We start from the raw sequence: 17324 nt of genomic DNA on the forward strand, positions 1-17324 counted from the left end.
GTTCACTTGCTATCTCCAACTTATTGCAAAGGGTATTTTAAAAGCTATAAATGAAGAGTTGGAGAAAGAGATATATAGGGTGAGGTTTGGAAGGGTCATGAGGGTAGGAGCTTGTATCCCCTTGGAGTTGGGGTATTCCACTTTCCCAGCAGGTGGATGTGTTCACCAACCCCAAAAATCTCATATCTCCATTTGTTGTTGTTGTTGTTTATTTTTAAGACACACAATCTCCCTCTATTGCCCAGGCTGGAGTGCAGTACCATGATCATAGCTCACTGCAGCCTCAACCTCTTGGGATCAAGTGATCCTTCTGCCTCAGTCTCCCAATTAGCTAAGATTACAGGTGCACATCACCAGGCCCAGCTAATTTTTAAATATTTGGAGACATGGGGTCTCAGTTTGTTGCTCAGGCTGGTCTCAAACTTCTGGCTTCAAGCTATCATCCTGCCTCAGCCTCCCAAAGTTCTGGGATTATAGGTATGAGCCAGTGTGTGTGGCTCTGAACACTGTTCTTTTGGAATTTTTATAGAGGGTTTGTCATGTAGGCATGATAGATTATTAGCTCATCTAGAAGCCCACCAAGAGTCGCCTCACTGAAACAAAATATGCTCTTATTATCCAGGAAATGACATAGCTCTTAGAAATCAGGGTCAAAGACCAAATACGAGAACGAAGATTGTCTTAGCCCCCTTATTTACAAAGGTTTTAGGAGCTCTGTGTCAGGAACTGGGGGCAGAGACCAATACATATATATCTCTTACTACTTCACAGCATGTTATTGTAACAGAGTATACACAGGTCTGGCAATGTGGGCAAAGACAAAAGAAACTGCCTAATCACTGGGAGGAGATCACAGAATTTTCAAACAAGGAGAGGTTGGTCTGATATTTATTTAGAAAGTTCTTTTACCAGGTCAAAAGCTGTTGGCTACTTTATTTATTTTTTTATTTTTAATAGAGATGGGTTCACCATGTTGGCCAGGCTGCTCTCGAACTCCTGATCTCAGGTGATCTGCCTGCCTCTGCCTCCTAAATTGCTGGGATTACAGGCATGAGCCACCCACCTGGCTAATTGGCTACTTTAAAGAAAGGCTTTATTTTTCAAGTCAGGAAAATTAAAATCTATGTCAAACAGTGTAAATGCCAGAAAATTCAGCACTCTCTCATGTGTCTTGAAATTATACTAAAAATATGAAACGTGCTATGGAGAGCAAGATCACTAATGTAGGGAATGAAAAGCAGAAGTTATCATGATGCCTGCATCACCATGATGCCTGTATGATCATGATGACTGCACCACTATGATGATGGCAGCACTATGAGGTCTGTGTCACCATGATGACTGCATCACCAGGATGTCTGTATCACTTTGATGCCCTACATCGCCATGATGGCCTGCATCACTATGACGACTGCATCACCATGACGTCTGTAACAGCATGATGACTGCAACACCCTGATGCCATACATCATCATGATAGCCTGCATCACCATGATGTATCACTTTGATGCCCTACATTACTATGATGGCCTGCATCACTATAATGACTGCATCACTATAATGTCTGTGTCGCCATGATGACTATATCACCATGACAGCATCACCATGATGACTGCATCACCATGACATCTGTATCAGCATGATGACTGCAACACCTTGATGCCCCACATTACCATGATAGCCTGCATCACCAGGATGTCTGCATCACCATGTCTGCAATACCTTGATGCCCTACAGATCACCATGATGGCCTGAATCACTGTGATGCCAGTATCACTGCCAGTGGCCAAAGGTGAGCCTAAAGGATTTTTCCACTATGATTGTGAAGAATGCCCACAATCAAATTTTGATTGTGACACTAGAGAAAGTATAATTGTATGAACAAGTGTCCACTATTTTTGTATTTATAAAATCATGTGTGACTCTTCTAAGTTGTCTTCTTCTTCCTGCTCCTTCAAGGTGATATTAAACTGAATGTACTTATTGATAGGATTCTTTTTAAAGGAAGTAAATAATTTGCAAAACAGTCATTAAGCAAAGTATATTATATGTATTTATTTAATGAAAGAAGAAAGACATTCACTACTAGCATTAAAATAGTTACATTTTTAAGAAGGGAGAGTTTATCTGGTATAAAAACTAGGCTATTCAGAAAAATTCACTTCCCAGAGGTTTCAAATTACCAAAGTTATATAGTACTACTTCTATTGTTGTTAGATGTGATGCACAAGGCTAAATATGTACTTGGTAATTAATATCTATTGAACTTTTAAAAATTAATCAACCATCATAAAAATGAAGTTTTATGCTTCATTATTAATGTATGCCTTACTTCAACTTTAAATGTGTTTGCTTCATTTTCAGCAAATTAAATGAATTAGCATTGGCTATCTTTGAACACAGCCCTTTCCTGTATTTAGTCCTTTGATACACTTTACTGATTTTATCATCCCTGATAATACTGTCAGTTGACCTAGAAGGAGGATTGTATTCCATTTTTCCTAATAAAATTGAACACAAGCATTTTAGGGAAGGGATACTCTCAGCTCAAATGCTGGAAAAATACTCAAAATGTCCTAAACTTGGAATACATGTCCTCTCTCTAGTTCCAAGCATGGTGTCTAACTGGACCATTTCTCACTACAGGGTTCCATGAAGTTCAATTTCAATCTATTATCATAATCATCATAAAGATGACTTAATCATTAGAAATGTCCATATTCAGCTCACTAATTTATACATATTTGTCCTCGTCAAGAAAGTCAGTCTGTTCTTTTTATATGTTAAAGTGTTTTAAACAGAAGGCACACTATAAACGCTAGATACGTATGATCATACAATGATATGAAACAATTTATCTTTCTTTAAAATGACTAATTCCATCCTTTTAAAAAAATTTAATTTGAATTCCCCATTACCACAGTTTTATTTGTCCAGTTACATTCATGCTTGGAATCTCCAAGTCCATAAATGTAATTGGGAATATCATGGGGAATATAGTAATGTTTTGTTGTATGACACTCTTAATATACAAATTTAAAGCTGTCTACTAAAAAAAGTTTTTACAAAATGCTTGTGCACCCCAGTACCATGAAAGATGCAAACAAGTGGACAACATGGTCTTTGAAAAGGACTATGTAGTTTAGGTGGAAAAATTTATTTGATGAAGATGAAACTAATTAGTAAATTGATTAGTAAATATGATCAGAATAGAAAGAGATTCATGAACAAGTAGGAACTTGAGCTGACCCCTAAAGGAGGAATAAGATTGGCAAAGAAATAAGGGGGAAGGGTATTCTCAGTGAGAAACCCAGAATAACCAGGGAGGTGACACTTTGCATAGCACACTTTTAGAACAATAAAGGGAATCACTTGGAAAGGTCTGTGGTGAGTATATGGGAGAAATGAGACATTTTTTCCGGTGGGGTCAATTTATGGAACAGCCAATTAATTAAGAAGCAATAATTTTACCCACGCTCCTGGCCTTGCATCTTATATCTTTTGCTCTTAAATCTACATTATTTTTCATAGTACTAATAGCAACTCCTGCCAAAGAGCATCTTTTCAGCTTACAATGATTCCCATTCCCATTCCCATTCCTCCAAATGGGCAGGTTAATTCCTACGGTCTATGTCTGTATAATGGAGTTCAATTCGAATGTCAGTTGATTGAAGCTGGAGATAGCTCATTCTTGCTGGAACAGAGATGGCACTCTAGGACCATGTGCTATGGAGACTGAAAAGTATTGAATCAAGCCATCTCTTTTTTCATGGAGCTGGAACTATGAGTTGTGATCCTGGGAACCATGGGCAGTCATCTTGTGCCTACTATATGGACCTGGCAGCTAAAAAATCCCTTCTTCTCAGGAAAAGGAAGAGGCAGACACAGAGAAAGAAGCAGAGACAGGTGATGGAGCACTCGCAGTTCTCAATGGCCTTGCAGTTCTCGCTTCCACTGCCCATCCAGCCACATTTCCGCTCTTGGATTGAGACATCCTGTATCTTTTATAATCAGTACCTCTTTCTGCTTAAGCTAGCTTGGTTTAGATTCCTATTATCAGAAACTCAAAGAGTCCTAATACAATGATGAATAAAGAGATTTACCAAAGCCCTGCTGTCCTTTACTTTTGTGCATGTTCCCTCCTCTTGTGCTCTAAGGACAAGGTTTATTTCATTTTGTCTTTGGTTAGTGTTAGTGTGAGTCTACTGCTGTTTCATTCATCCAGGTGTCACAGCCCACAGCCCCTCTCTCCCCCTTCCCCTAACTCTCTTCCCAGTTTCGTTTTATTTCTCTTTACCCTCTGTCCTTGAATGAAATCCTAACAAAGAAATATAAAGAGGCTGGGAGTATAATTTATACATGCCTGAGGCTTATGAACAGATAATGGGTTCACTTAGCCCAAATCTCCAGGGTCTGTGATATAAAGGAATAGAAAACAAGAAGGCTTAAAAAACAAACATGTTATTCATGTGACTATGTTATTTACAGAGTAGGGCTACTCTATGCAGTGTAATTTATTCCGGGGGTCACATGAGGGATAAGGCCACCGCCTGCTTAAGAGACCCTCAACAACTCCAATTCCAGCTGTGTCCCCAAATCCTCTTCTTAAGAGTCCTATTCTTTGCCACCTCAGTTGCAGTAGGTTCTGCCAGACATATATAAAGCCATTTCTATCCTTTATAGCTTGAAGAGGTCACTACTCTCACTGGAAAATCACAAGCCTGGGATCTTCAGAGAGAAGCCCCTTTCTGCTGACGGGATCATGTATGGAAAGTAGGTGGAGAAGCCTGAATGCTCAAAAGCCTTGAAAAGACTTGTAAAGGCAGATAACCAAGCCCTAAACCAGCTAGCTGACAACCGTGTCAATACAGTCAACGTTTTATCCAACTGCTCAACTAAAAATAATCTGTCACTCCACCACAGCAAGCCTGCCTGGCTCTGAGGTACACAGCAAATGCTGAAATGCAGGCTGTTGCTATATTTCTCAATGTAAGGTCCAGTGGCGTCAAGTGGGATTCAGAGATTTGAATGTGAAGATCACCTAGGAAGGCAACTACTCACACCCAATTTTTCAGGTTCATGCTTTGCTTCTTTTTTAGTAGTGATTTGTGTCTCTTCAAAGGGCAATCATAATGTGGGGTTGGCTTCTTTCTGATGACATTTGGTAACTATGCTTCTTGGATATCTTGTTTGCATCAATAACAGGCCTTGTTCAATGTTTTTGTAGCCCCCAACTAGGTCAGGGCTCTCTGAGAGCAAGAATCATGTTTTTGTCTATCTCCATCTCTTTAGAACCTAACAAGCCCTTGCAATTTAGAAAGTTCTCAGTAAGAGAGCTTTATATAAGTAAATGAATGAACAACTGAACAAACAGCAAAAATCCAACCTTATGATGAAGATCCAGGAAAACTTTTTAAAGGATCTAATAATTTGATCTGAATCTTTAATGATTCAATGCAGTGAAGTGTTAAGTAAAGTCAGGTAAGTAAAGCAGCAAGGTAGAGGGGCAAAGGAGATTGGATGTTCTAGGTATTTGAAATTTCCATCAAAAGAATTAAAAGTGGTTCTACATGGCATGCAGAAAAGAGAGCAGGAATAAAGCTGAAGAGATGACAGGGGTCAGAGAAACTTTGTATACACTGCTAAAGGGTCTGAATTTTATTTTACTGGTAATGGGGAATCATGAGCTGATTTTCAGTGAAGAGGAGTATAATTAGATTTTCTTTTAGAACATTATATTTGGCAGGAATATGGAAGGTAATTGATGGTGGGGATGGAGATGTGTTGAGATGGAATTGCAGACAGCAAATAGGAGCCCCTTGCATTCAGTAATTCAGGAGAGGGATGATAAAATCTAGACTATTTCTGAAAAGCTCTATTTCTATTATCGTTCTTCTGCTCTCCGTTTTCATCACCCATAAGCACATCACATCCTCCTTCAGGAACAGTAACTGGGGATGCTGAATATTAACAGAAAACATCAACCACAGTAAAGCTTCGCAAACTTTTATCACAGTTGGACCACCTCAAAAATCAAAGTGGTATTTTCCAGAAGGCCCATGGGCAGAACCTCCTCTCCCTCAAAAATAACTGAATGGCCCTTTCTGATTTGACAATCCATGGGCCACCTTACTTCTCTCAGCAGTTATTGTGCCCACCTGTTGCCTTGTGCTTTTTCAGCAAGACAGTGAAAAAGAAGAAGCAAGAAAAGAGAAGAGGAAGATGGCAAAGGAGCCAGGTAAGGTCCCTTTATTGATCTCAGTCATGAGTAAAGAATTAAGGCTGTTGAAAGAAGAGCAGGAGCTGATTAAATCCTGTGGTCCATTACTAGGCATCAAATTTTACAAAGGAGATTCAGGATAAATGGGAAGACGTCCATGGGTATTTTCTCATCTTACTTGTAGAGCAAGAATAGCTCTCTCTTCACTCTCTAGCACATACCTGATGAAACTTAGCAGAAGCAAACTCCTTCCCATAGGACAGTGGTTCTCAACCTTGGCCATACATCGGAATGAACTGAAATATTCTTTTTAAAAAATACTGATGCCTGAATCATACCCCAATAGATTCTAATTTAATTGGTTTGGGTGTGGTTCGGTAATTGGTCCTTTTATAGAGCTCTCTGGGTGTTGGGAACCCACAGATGAGCTGAGAATGGCTGCTGTAGCCCAGGGGTCAGTGAGCTTTCTATAAAGCACCAGAGAGTAACTATTTTAGCTTTGTGGGCAATATGGTCTCTGTTACAACCACTCTACTCTGCTGTTTTAGAGTGAAAGCAGTCATAGACAATATGTAAATGAGTGTGTTCCAATAAAACTTTATTTATAAACATAGGCAGTGGGTTGGATTTGGCCCATGAGCTACAGTTTATTGACCCTGTCAGACTCCAAAGGACAGCTGGATTGCCCAGGTGCTGAATTAAGTATAGAGAAAATAGGAAAAATATTCTAGTTTTAAAAGGGCATTTAGAAGAAGGTTGTAGCTTTATCTTAGTACAATGAGATATGTTTCCAAGTTGCATTTCATAGAATTCTTGGGTAAGGCATTTTACTTCTGGGGCAGTAAAGTTTTGATGGTTAACAAAAATTCACTTTGCCACCATGCCATAGCCATCTATTAATAATGACAGCATATTAGCCAACTTTTCATCTGAAAACTACCAACAAAGGGTCTGAATTTGAAGTCTTGGTTCTAGGTGCATTAGCCCCAACTTACGGCAAAGTTGTCAGGTTAGGTCTGGGGAGGGAGAGGAAAAAAAGAAACACATAGACTTCTGAGGGAGGCAAGGTGTGACTTTTGTGTTTTGCAGGACAAAAAATTCAATAAAGAAGAAAAAACTTATAATGTGCAAGGATAACTAGAAGGGTTAGACACAAAGGATAGACATTTAGCTTTAGAACCTGAACCAGGACAGAAAAAATTAAAAACCAAATGAGAAAAAGGTTTCCATGAGAACAGGTAGGGGAACTAGTGCACTGATATATTTCATATGTTCTCTAATTTCTGTCACTGGAATTTAACCATGAGCCTGTTTTGCTTTTTTATTATGTTGCGTTATTTGTTTTTAATTCTACACGGGAAAGAGGATCTAATTTATTCTATTATTTTATGCTGGAGGAGGGAAAGATACATTAGAAATGAACTTCTGCCTAATCTTTAAGATGCTCTCCTGTCATTACTGGTTTTATCCCTCTCTAGGAAAGAGTGGTCACGTGACAGATGACGGCAAATCATGTGCCTTAGACTCAGGCTAGATGAAGTGTGGGGTTAGGCCATCCTCACCTTTATCCTGTCGATGTTGGCTTCCATCTTAAGCTGCTCTACCAGCTTCCTGGCTTGTGCTATGCTGGCGGTGTTGTTGCTGGCCATCGGAGTGTTGGATAGATCTTTCAGAAACACTAGAAAAGAAAACAAAACGAAGATTGTATCAGAGAATTCACGAGCCAGCAAATGTGCAAGTTCATCGCAACTAGGGGATCTCAAAGCAGTGGCTGTAGGCAGGCCCGGCTTCTCCAGCCCTCTCCATCCACGGTCAGTATTACCTCAGATTGGCAGGCAGACCAGAGGATGAGGTTTGATTTTCCAACTCTCCCTACTTCCCCATCCCTTCTTCAGAGGGAAAACACACACACACACACACACACACACACACACACACACAAAGAATATTACCAAATGTTCTCCCAGTGGGCTCAAACCCTATCCTTCTGGTTAACTGTGACCACTTCAGCGTATTATACTACAGAGACACTATAGTGGGAGGCTTGGCTTTTCAGTGTCACTTACTCCAGCATTGTTGTAAATAACCATTCCTCCCCACTCTATTTGAAATTAAGTTTGAGTCACAACGATCTACTTTACTCATAATTCCTCAGGGACATGTCTATCATGCCAAGTGGGAGGGATTGCCATGCCTAATGGTTAAATATGTCAATTAGTTCACCAGTGTTATTCTAAATGAAGTACAACAAACTTATTAACTTATTTCTTTTATAAATCTGGAACATTAACATTTTGAGAGTAGAGTTCTTGGCTGGGCATGGTTGCCCACGCCTGTAATCCCAGTACTCTGAAAGGTCAAGGTGGGAGGATCCCTTGAGGCCAGGAGTTTGAGAGTAGAGTTCTGTTCCTACGCAGACTGTGAGATGGTTTCCTTGTCTCTACCGTACCTCTTTCTCCATGTGTGCTCTCCTTCAAATCCTATCCCACATTCATTTCTCTTCCAATCCTTTCATATTCATGAATATCCCACATTCATTTCTCTTCTAATCCTTTCTTGATATACCATCTCACTTTATTATTGTTGTTCATCTTGGAAAATATCTTATTTTATTCTCAATACCCATTTCCCCCACATTCTGAATCAATCTTACTTTGTGTCAAGGTGTCACACGCAATTTTAGGACCATCTGTGTAAATGTGCTCCTTGAGATCACTGATACCCTATTGGATAAAGCAAAACCTAAGTGCTTTGATTTGACTAGAGTGCATGACCCATGAAACAGAAACATTAAACACTGCCTCGTCGACACTAATGGAATCTTGTTCTGAAGATACTATATAAAAATAATGACTTCTGCTAGCTTTGGGCAATCTTTTTACCAAAGGATGAAGCAAGATCAGGTTACTTATTTTAAAAAGAAAAAGAGAGAACACACAGAAAAGCTGGAAAAGGAAGAATAACCCATAACAAATTCTGTACATAGATTTTTTTAACATACCAACTAAAATCAACAAATTATTCTTTTCTTAATGACCAAAAAGCAAAAATCTATGAATTATCTCTTTTGGTACTTATTTCTTGATATCCAATTTTTCAAGACAAAAGAAGAAATTATGTATAACTCTCTGTAACATACAAGTCCCTTCATGGAGAATATTATGTTAAAGAACACTAGAAAATAAGCCACCCAACAACATTTACAGAATAAATTGGAGGATAATTAATTGTTTCCTCAATTTCTTTTCTTTTCCTTTTTTTTTTTTTTTTGAGACAGAGTCTTGCTCTGTCGCCCAGGCTGGAGTGCAGGGGCACAATCTCAGTTCACTGCAACCTCCGCCTCCCTGGTTCACACCATTCTCCTGCCTCAGCCTCCCAAGCAGCTGTGACGACAGGCGCCCACCCCACGCCCAGCTAATTTTTTGTATTTTTAGTAGAGATGGGGTTTCACCGTGTTAGCCAGGATGGTCTCCATCTCCTGACCTCGTGATCCGCCCCCCTCAGCCTCCCAAAGTGCTGGGATTACAGATGTGAGCCACAGTGCCTGGCCATCCCTCAATTTATTTTCAAAGAGTTTGGAGACAACAAAATGGGAGGGAAGATTGAAGGAATTTTTGAAATCAGAGATCTCTGAACTCTACTTTTGTACATTTGGAGATCAAAGGAAGGAGAATTGCATGGAAAAACAAAATAATAAAAGGAGACTTTAACAAGTATTATTTCATCAGCATGGTTAGGGACCCAATCATCGCAGCCTCACAGGGAAATTACATGCCCCACAATTAAACAAACATCTAACAGCCTAGGAAGACTTCACAGGGCCAAGATAGAGCATTGACTTATTCAGAAGAGTAGCCTCTTCTATTCATACAACGTTGGGTGCAGCCACAATCTACAAGCCCCTGGATGCTGTTCTGTGAAGCTAATGTTTCTGCCAAACTGGAATTCATTCATCACGCTGGAGTGCAGACTATCACAGAATTACCAAGTTCTTATTGGGAGATTTAAGATTCTGGCCAGTGACTCTTTTGCCCTGAATCTACATCAGATTACAGGGTGACCTGTGGCAGAGATCACAACTTGCCTTCTAATCCCTCTTCCTTTCTTCTTCATTAGTAACGGGACTTTTTTTCTTCTTAGCGGAGACCACAAGAACTCTGAATTTTAGCTAGGTGTATTTTGCTGAAAGATACATTGCAAGCCTCCCTTGAGGCTAGGTAGAGTTACATTACTAAGTTTTGGCCAATGAGATATAAGCAGAAATGTTCTTGAAGGGAAGAGGTATATGCCTTGTCTCTCCTTCCTCCTGCTACTGGCCTGGGAGGCATCTGCATTGATCACAGAAATCCATCTTAAACCTCTAGAATGACTGCTACACTAGGGTGAACAGGAAGGATCTGGGTCCTTACTGACTTTGTGGAGCCATCATGCCAACTGTGAGATGGCTACCTTTGATGTGAGAGAGAAATAAGTGCCTATCTTATTGATGCCACCATTATTGAGGAGTGCTCTGTCATTAGCCAACAGACCTGCTATTAACTGAGTAAATGACCCATTATTGTCATTCAAGCATAAGGAAAGTCTGTGTCTCAATGCCTTTCATGCTCCCTGGGAAAAGCTCCATCTCCTGATGGAGTGGCTTGAGGAGGCTGAGATAGAGAACATATTGGTTCTATTGCTGCTGTAACATATTACTACAAGTTTAAGGGCTTAAACAATAGAAATTTACGATCTTATAATTCTGGAGAGCATTAGTCTCAAATGGGTCTCACTGGGCTAAAATCAAGGTACAAGTAGGGCTATGTTCCTTTTTGAGGCTCTGAGAGTCCACTTTCTTTTATTTTCTAGCTTCTGGAGGCTGCCAACATTTCTTGGCTCTTGGCCCTTTCCTCCATCTTTAAAGCTGGCAAAGGTGAGCGGAGCCTTTCTCATGTCACATCAGTCTGACCTCCTCTGAAGTCACATCTTCCTCTGACTCTGACTTCTGCCCACCTCTTCCACTTTTAAGGACCCTTATAACTACATTGTGCCCACCCAGATAATCCAGGATAATATACTTTTAGGTCGGCTGATTAACAACCTTAATTCCATCTGCAACTTCTTTGCCATGTAATGTAATGTATTTCTAGGTTCTGGGAATTGGGACATGAACATCTTTGTGGGGGCTGTTATTCTGCCTATCATGGAAGAAGTCCTCTGTATAGGCAGGGAAGGGAAGTAGGGAGGCGGGATGTTGAGATGGAGAAACAAGAGGGATGGGGTAGTAGTCTAGAAATGCAGGAGAGAAAACACATTTGAAACCTCAATGGACTTAAGAGAAAAAGTAAACCTAGGCTTTAGTTTGTGTTCCTAGTTTTAGGCAGCTACACCCTGAATATTCTTCCTTTACTGTATGAACCAGGCAGAGTCAAGCACCACTTTTAGAATCAATTAGTGCATTTTTCCCTTTTTTTCACATCCAGCTGATTTCCCATAAAAGCAATGAAAAAATCCCCTCCTGAAGACTGAAAGAATTGTAAAGTACTAGGCCAGTGTTCCAAAGAAGTGTTTATTTTCCTAAGAGGTGACAGTGCATTTGGGCTAAGGGTGAGATTCATGTAAAATGGATACTGGATCCATTTTGGGTTTAGAGTCACGTAGTGGGGGATCTCCACAGGCCAGAAGCTAAAATAGGAGCAACAGAAGGACACCAGAGAGTAGAATCAACTGGTGAAGGAGTAGGGCTGGGTAACAAAAGCAAAAATAGACAAATTGGACTCCATAAAATGTAAAACTTCTGTGCTTCAAAGGACAGTTCAACAGAGTGAAAAGACAGCCCATAGAATAAGAGTAAATATTTGTAAACCACTTAAATGATACAGAATTAATATTGTAAATATGAGACACTTAAAACTCAACAACAAAAACCAATTCAAAAATGGGCAACAGGCCGGGCGCGGTGGCTCAAGCCTGTAATCCCAGCACTTTGGGAGGCCGAGACGGGCGGATCACGAGGTCGGGAGATCGAGACCATCCTGGCTAACACGGTGAAACCCCGTCTCTACTAAAAAAAATACAAAAAACTAGCCGGGCGAGGTGGCGGGCGCCTGTAGTCCCAGCTACTCGGGAGGCTGAGGCAGGAGAATGGCGTGAACCCGGGAGGCGGAGCTTGCAGTGAGCTGAGATCCGGCCACTGCACTCCAGCCTGGGCGACAGAGCGAGACTCCGTCTCAAAAAAAAAAAAAAAAAAAAAAAAAAAAAAAAAAAAAAAAAAAAAAAAGGGCAACAGACTTGAATAGATATCTCTGCAAAGAAATATGAGTGGCCAATAAACACATGAAAAGATGCTCAATTCATTAATCATTAGGCAAATGCAAATAAAAACCAAAGTGAGATACTATCTCACACCCATTAAGATGGCTACTATGAAAAAAAAAATAACAAAAACAAGTGTTACCATATGATCCAGCAATTTCACTTATGGGTATAACCCCCCAAAATTGGAAGCAGGGTCTTGAAAAGATGTTTGGACCCCCTTATTCACAGTAGTCATAGTAGCTAAAACATGGAACCAACCAAAGTGTTCATCAAGAGGTGAATGGATAAAGAAAATGTGGTATATACATACAATGGGATATTATTCAGTCTTAAAAAGAAAGGACATTCTGACAGGCTCAAAGTGTGGACGAACCTTAGAGACATTATGCTAAGTGAAATAAGCCAGTCACAAAAAGATGAATACTATATGATTCCACTTCTATGAGATACCTAAAGTAGTCAAATTTATAGAGACAGAAAGTAGAATGGTGGCTGCCAGGGGTTGAGGGGAGAAGGGAATTGGAAGTTATTGTTTTTTTTTTTTTTGTTTGTTTGTTTGTTTTTAAATTTATTTATTATTATTATACTTTAAGTTGTAGGGTACATGTGCATAACGTGCAGGTTTGTTACATATGTATACTTGTGCCATGTTGCTGTGCTGTTTGATGGGTATAGAGTTTCAGTTTTGCACGATAGAAAGAGTTCTGGAGATGGATAGTGGTGATAATTGCACAACCGTATACATGTATTTAATACCACTGAACTATATGCTTAAAAATGGTTAAGATAGTAAATTTTATATTGTGCATTTTATCACAGTTTTTTAAAAAAGAAAAACGAATCAGTGTAGAGGTCTTCTTTTAGCATAGATGGAGGGGTGCGTGCATGTATGTGTATGTCTGTGTGTGTGTGTATGTGTGTGTGTGAGACAGAGAGAGAGAGATGCAGGGTCCAAATACCTCAAGCTTAGAAGACAAACTTTTTCTTACTTACACACTTAAAAATTGGAATGCGTTTTCTTCTTTGTTTTGTTTGCAATAGTTGGCTTTATAAGGTTTGAACAAATTCAAATAAACCAGGAATAGAGGTACATCACTTGGCATTTCAGGAAATAGCTAGAAAGCACGGATGCATGTATGTTGTCTTTTTTATCATATACAAAGTCAATACTTGCTTCTCGGACAGCATGCGTTTAATGTTTTGGGGTGTAATGTTTCATTTGCTTGACCCTCAAATTGTGCAGAAGTCACAACATGAGCAAAAAGTCTACAAGGAAATGAGCTTCAGAAAATTATGATCTGTTTTTAAAAGATCCAGCAACATAGTATTCAAAGTTGGAATTTTGTGATTCACAGTAGAGGTGGGGAAGATTGTCTATTGTGGACCACGCTCATGGACTGAAAAATAGATGTGGGCAAATCAAAAGCAACTAACAACTAGTATTTAGATATTGTCTGATGTATGGGGAAAGTGGAAGAAAGAGAATATCTTAAGAACACAGGAGGTAATTCAGCAAATTCCAATGAATATTTAGATGTACATTCTACATTGTGGTCAGTTTAAAAGAGAAAGAAAAAGGAAGAGACTGATCACAAAGAATAAAAAACCATTGAGTGGAAAGGAATGAAGCATCAAAATGTGCACAGTTTCAGAGAAGGGTGTAAATGGCTTAATTCACAGTCTTCTCACACTGCTCCAGCTCCACCACAGTGTTTCCAGTTGTGGTCATCTTCCTCTCTTCCACTCACCAACACTGGATGCCATTGTGTCTCCGCCAGCCCTGGTGTTATATACAAATCCAATGTCATGAAGCTTTTGCCCTATGTTTCCTTTTAAGAGTTTTATAGCTTTTAGCTCTTACGTTTAGGTGTTTGATCCATTTTAAGTTCATTTTTGTTCACAGTGTTAGGGCCAACTTCATTCTTTTGCCTGTGGATATCCAGTTTTTCCATCATGATTTGTTGAAAAGGTTGGCCTTTCTCCATTGAATTATGGCCTGGATGTTTGTGTTCTCTCCCTCAATCACATGTGAAAGCTTAATCCTCAATATAATGGTATTTGGAGGTGGAACCCTTGGGAGGTAATTAGGTCATGAAGGTAGAATTCGCATAAATGAGATTAGTACTCTTATAAAAAGAGAAATGATTTCTCCCTCTCTCTCAGCCATGTGAGTAAACAGGGAAAAAATAGCCATCTCCAAATTAGGAAGAGAACCCTCACCAGAACCTTATCATTCTGACATCTTGATCTTGCACGTTTCGCCTTTAGAACTGTGAGAGATAAATGCTTATTCTTTAACCACCTTGTCAATCACATTTTTTTTTTTTTTTTTTTGATAGCAGCCCAAATTGAGTCAGACAAATGGTCTTGGCATCCGTCTCAAAAATCATTTGACCATATATGTAAGGGTTTATTTCTGTGCTCCCTATGCTATTCCATTGGTGTATATATATGAGTTGTCTGTCTTTATGCCAGTGCCACACAGTTTTGACTACCAGTTTTGTAATAAATTGTGAAATCAGAAAGTGTTGAGTCTTCCAACTTGTTCTTTTTCAAGATTGCTTTGGCTATTTGGGATTCTTTGAGAATCTATATGAATTTTAAGACAGATTTTTCTATTCCTACAAAAAATATTGGGATTTTGAAATGGATTACAGTGAATTTGTACACTGCTTTGGCTAAGTATTGACATTTTAACAGTATTGTCTGCTAATCCATGAACATGGGATGTCTTTTTCCATTTATTTATGTGTTCTTTCAGTAATTTTTAAAAAAATGTTTGTTGAATAAGTCTTTTACCTTCCTGGTTAAGTTAATTCTTAAGTATTTTATTCTTTTTGGTGCTACTGTAAACAGAATTTTTTTCTAAATTTCCTTTTCACATTACTTATTGTTAGTGAATAAAGATACTACATTCTTTTTATTATTATACTTTATGTTCTAGGGTACATGTGCACAACGTGCAGGTTTGTTACATATGTATACATGTGCCATGTTGGTGTGCTGCACCCATTAACTCGTCATTCACATTAGGTATATATCCTAATGCTATCCTTCCTCAACGCCCCACCCCACAATAGGCCCCAGTGTGTGATGTTCCCCTTCCTGTGTCCAAGTGATCTCGTTGTTCAATTCCTACCTATGAGTGAGAACATGCAGTGTTTGGTTTTCTGTTCTTGTGATAGTTTGCTGAGAATGATGGTTTCCAGCTGCATCCATGTCCCTACAAAGGACATGAACTCATCCTTTTTTATGGCTGCATAGTATTGCATGGTGTATATGTGCCACATTTTCTTAATCCAGTCTGTCATTGATGGACATTTGGGTTGATTCCAAGTCTTTGCTATCGTGAATAGTGCCGCAATAAACATACATGTGCATATGTTTTTATAGCAGCATGATTTATAATCCTTTGGCTATATACCCAGTAATGGGATGGCTGGGTCAAATGGTATTTCTAGTTCTAGATCCTTGAGGAATCGCCACACTGTTTTCCACAATGGTTGAACTAGTTTACAGTCCCAACAACAGTGTTAAAGTGTTTCTATTTCTCCACATCTCACTCCAGAAACTGGTGTGAGATGGTATCTCATTGTGGTTGTGAGACTGGTGTGAGATGGTATCTCATTGTGGTTTTGATTTGCATTTCTCTGATGGCGAGTGATGATGAGCATTTTTTCATGTGTCTGTTGGTTACATAAATGTCTTCTTTTGAGAAGTGTCTGTTCATATCCTTTGCCCACTTTTTGATGGGATTGTTTTTTTCTTGTAAATTTGTTTGAGTTCTTTGTAGGGTCTGGAAATTTGTAATCCTTTGTCAGATGAGTAGATTGCAAAAATTTTCTCCCATTCTGTAGGTTGCCTGTTCACTCTGATGGTAGTTTCTTTTGCTGTGCAGAAGCTCTTTAGTTTAATTAGATCCCATTTGTCAATTTTGGCTTTGGTTGCCACTGCTTTTGGTGTTTTGGACATGAATTCCTTGCCCATGCCTATGTCCTGAATGGTATTACCTAGGTTTTCTTCTAGGTTTTTTATGGTTTTAGGTCTAACATTTAAGTCTCTAATCCATCTGGAATTAATTTTTGTATAAGGAGTAAGGAAGGGATCCAGTTTCAGCTTTCTACTTATGGCTAGCTAGTTTTCCCAGCACCATTTATTAAATAGGGAATCCTTTCCCCATTTCTTGTTTTTGTCAGGTTTGTCAAAGATCAGATGGTTGTAGATGTGTGGTATTATTTCTGAGGGCTCTGTTCTGTTCCATGGGTCTGTATCTCTGTTTTGGTACCAGTACCATGCTGTTTTGGTTAATGTAGCCTTGTAGTATAGTTTGAAGTCAGGTAGCATGATGCCTCCAGCTTTGTTCTTTTGGCTTAGGATTGTCTTGGCAATGTGGGCTCTTTTTTGGTTCCATATGAACTTTAAAGGAGTTTTTTCCAATTCTGTGAAAAAAGTCATTGGTAGCTTAATGGGGATGGCATTGAATCTATAAATTACCTTGGGCAGTATGGCCATTTTCATGATATTGATTCTTCCTATCCATGAGCATGGAATGTTCTTCCATTTGTTTGTGTCCTCTTTTATTTCACTGAGCAGTGGTTTGTACTTCTCCTTGAAGAGGTCCTTCACATCCCTTGTAAGTTGGATTCCTAGGTATTTTATTCTCTTTGAAGCTATTGTGAATGGAAGTTCATTCATGATTTGGCTCTCTGTTTGTCTGTTATTGGTGTATAAAAATGCTTGTGATTTTTGCACATTGATTTTGTATCCTGAGACTTTGTTGAAGTTGCTTATCAGCTTAAGGAGATTT

At 39.2% G+C, this 17324-nt stretch overlaps 1 protein-coding gene across 2 annotated transcripts in view; it reads right to left on the minus strand.

Moving 5' to 3' along the window:
• The window catches only part of GNG2 (G protein subunit gamma 2), a 114557-nt gene that overhangs the window by 10904 nt on the left and 86329 nt on the right, over positions 1-17324 (minus strand). For both annotated transcript variants that reach the window (XM_050796957.1, XM_050796956.1), the window contains one exon: positions 7783-7898. In XM_050796957.1, the coding sequence (XP_050652914.1) occupies positions 7783-7869 (87 nt within the window). In that variant the 5' untranslated portion in view covers positions 7870-7898. The remainder of the gene's footprint in view (positions 1-7782; positions 7899-17324) is intronic.

The sequence above is a fragment of the Macaca thibetana genome, chromosome 7 (genome assembly GCF_024542745.1).
Source record: "Macaca thibetana thibetana isolate TM-01 chromosome 7, ASM2454274v1, whole genome shotgun sequence".
NCBI classification, from domain to species: Eukaryota; Metazoa; Chordata; class Mammalia; order Primates; family Cercopithecidae; genus Macaca; species Macaca thibetana.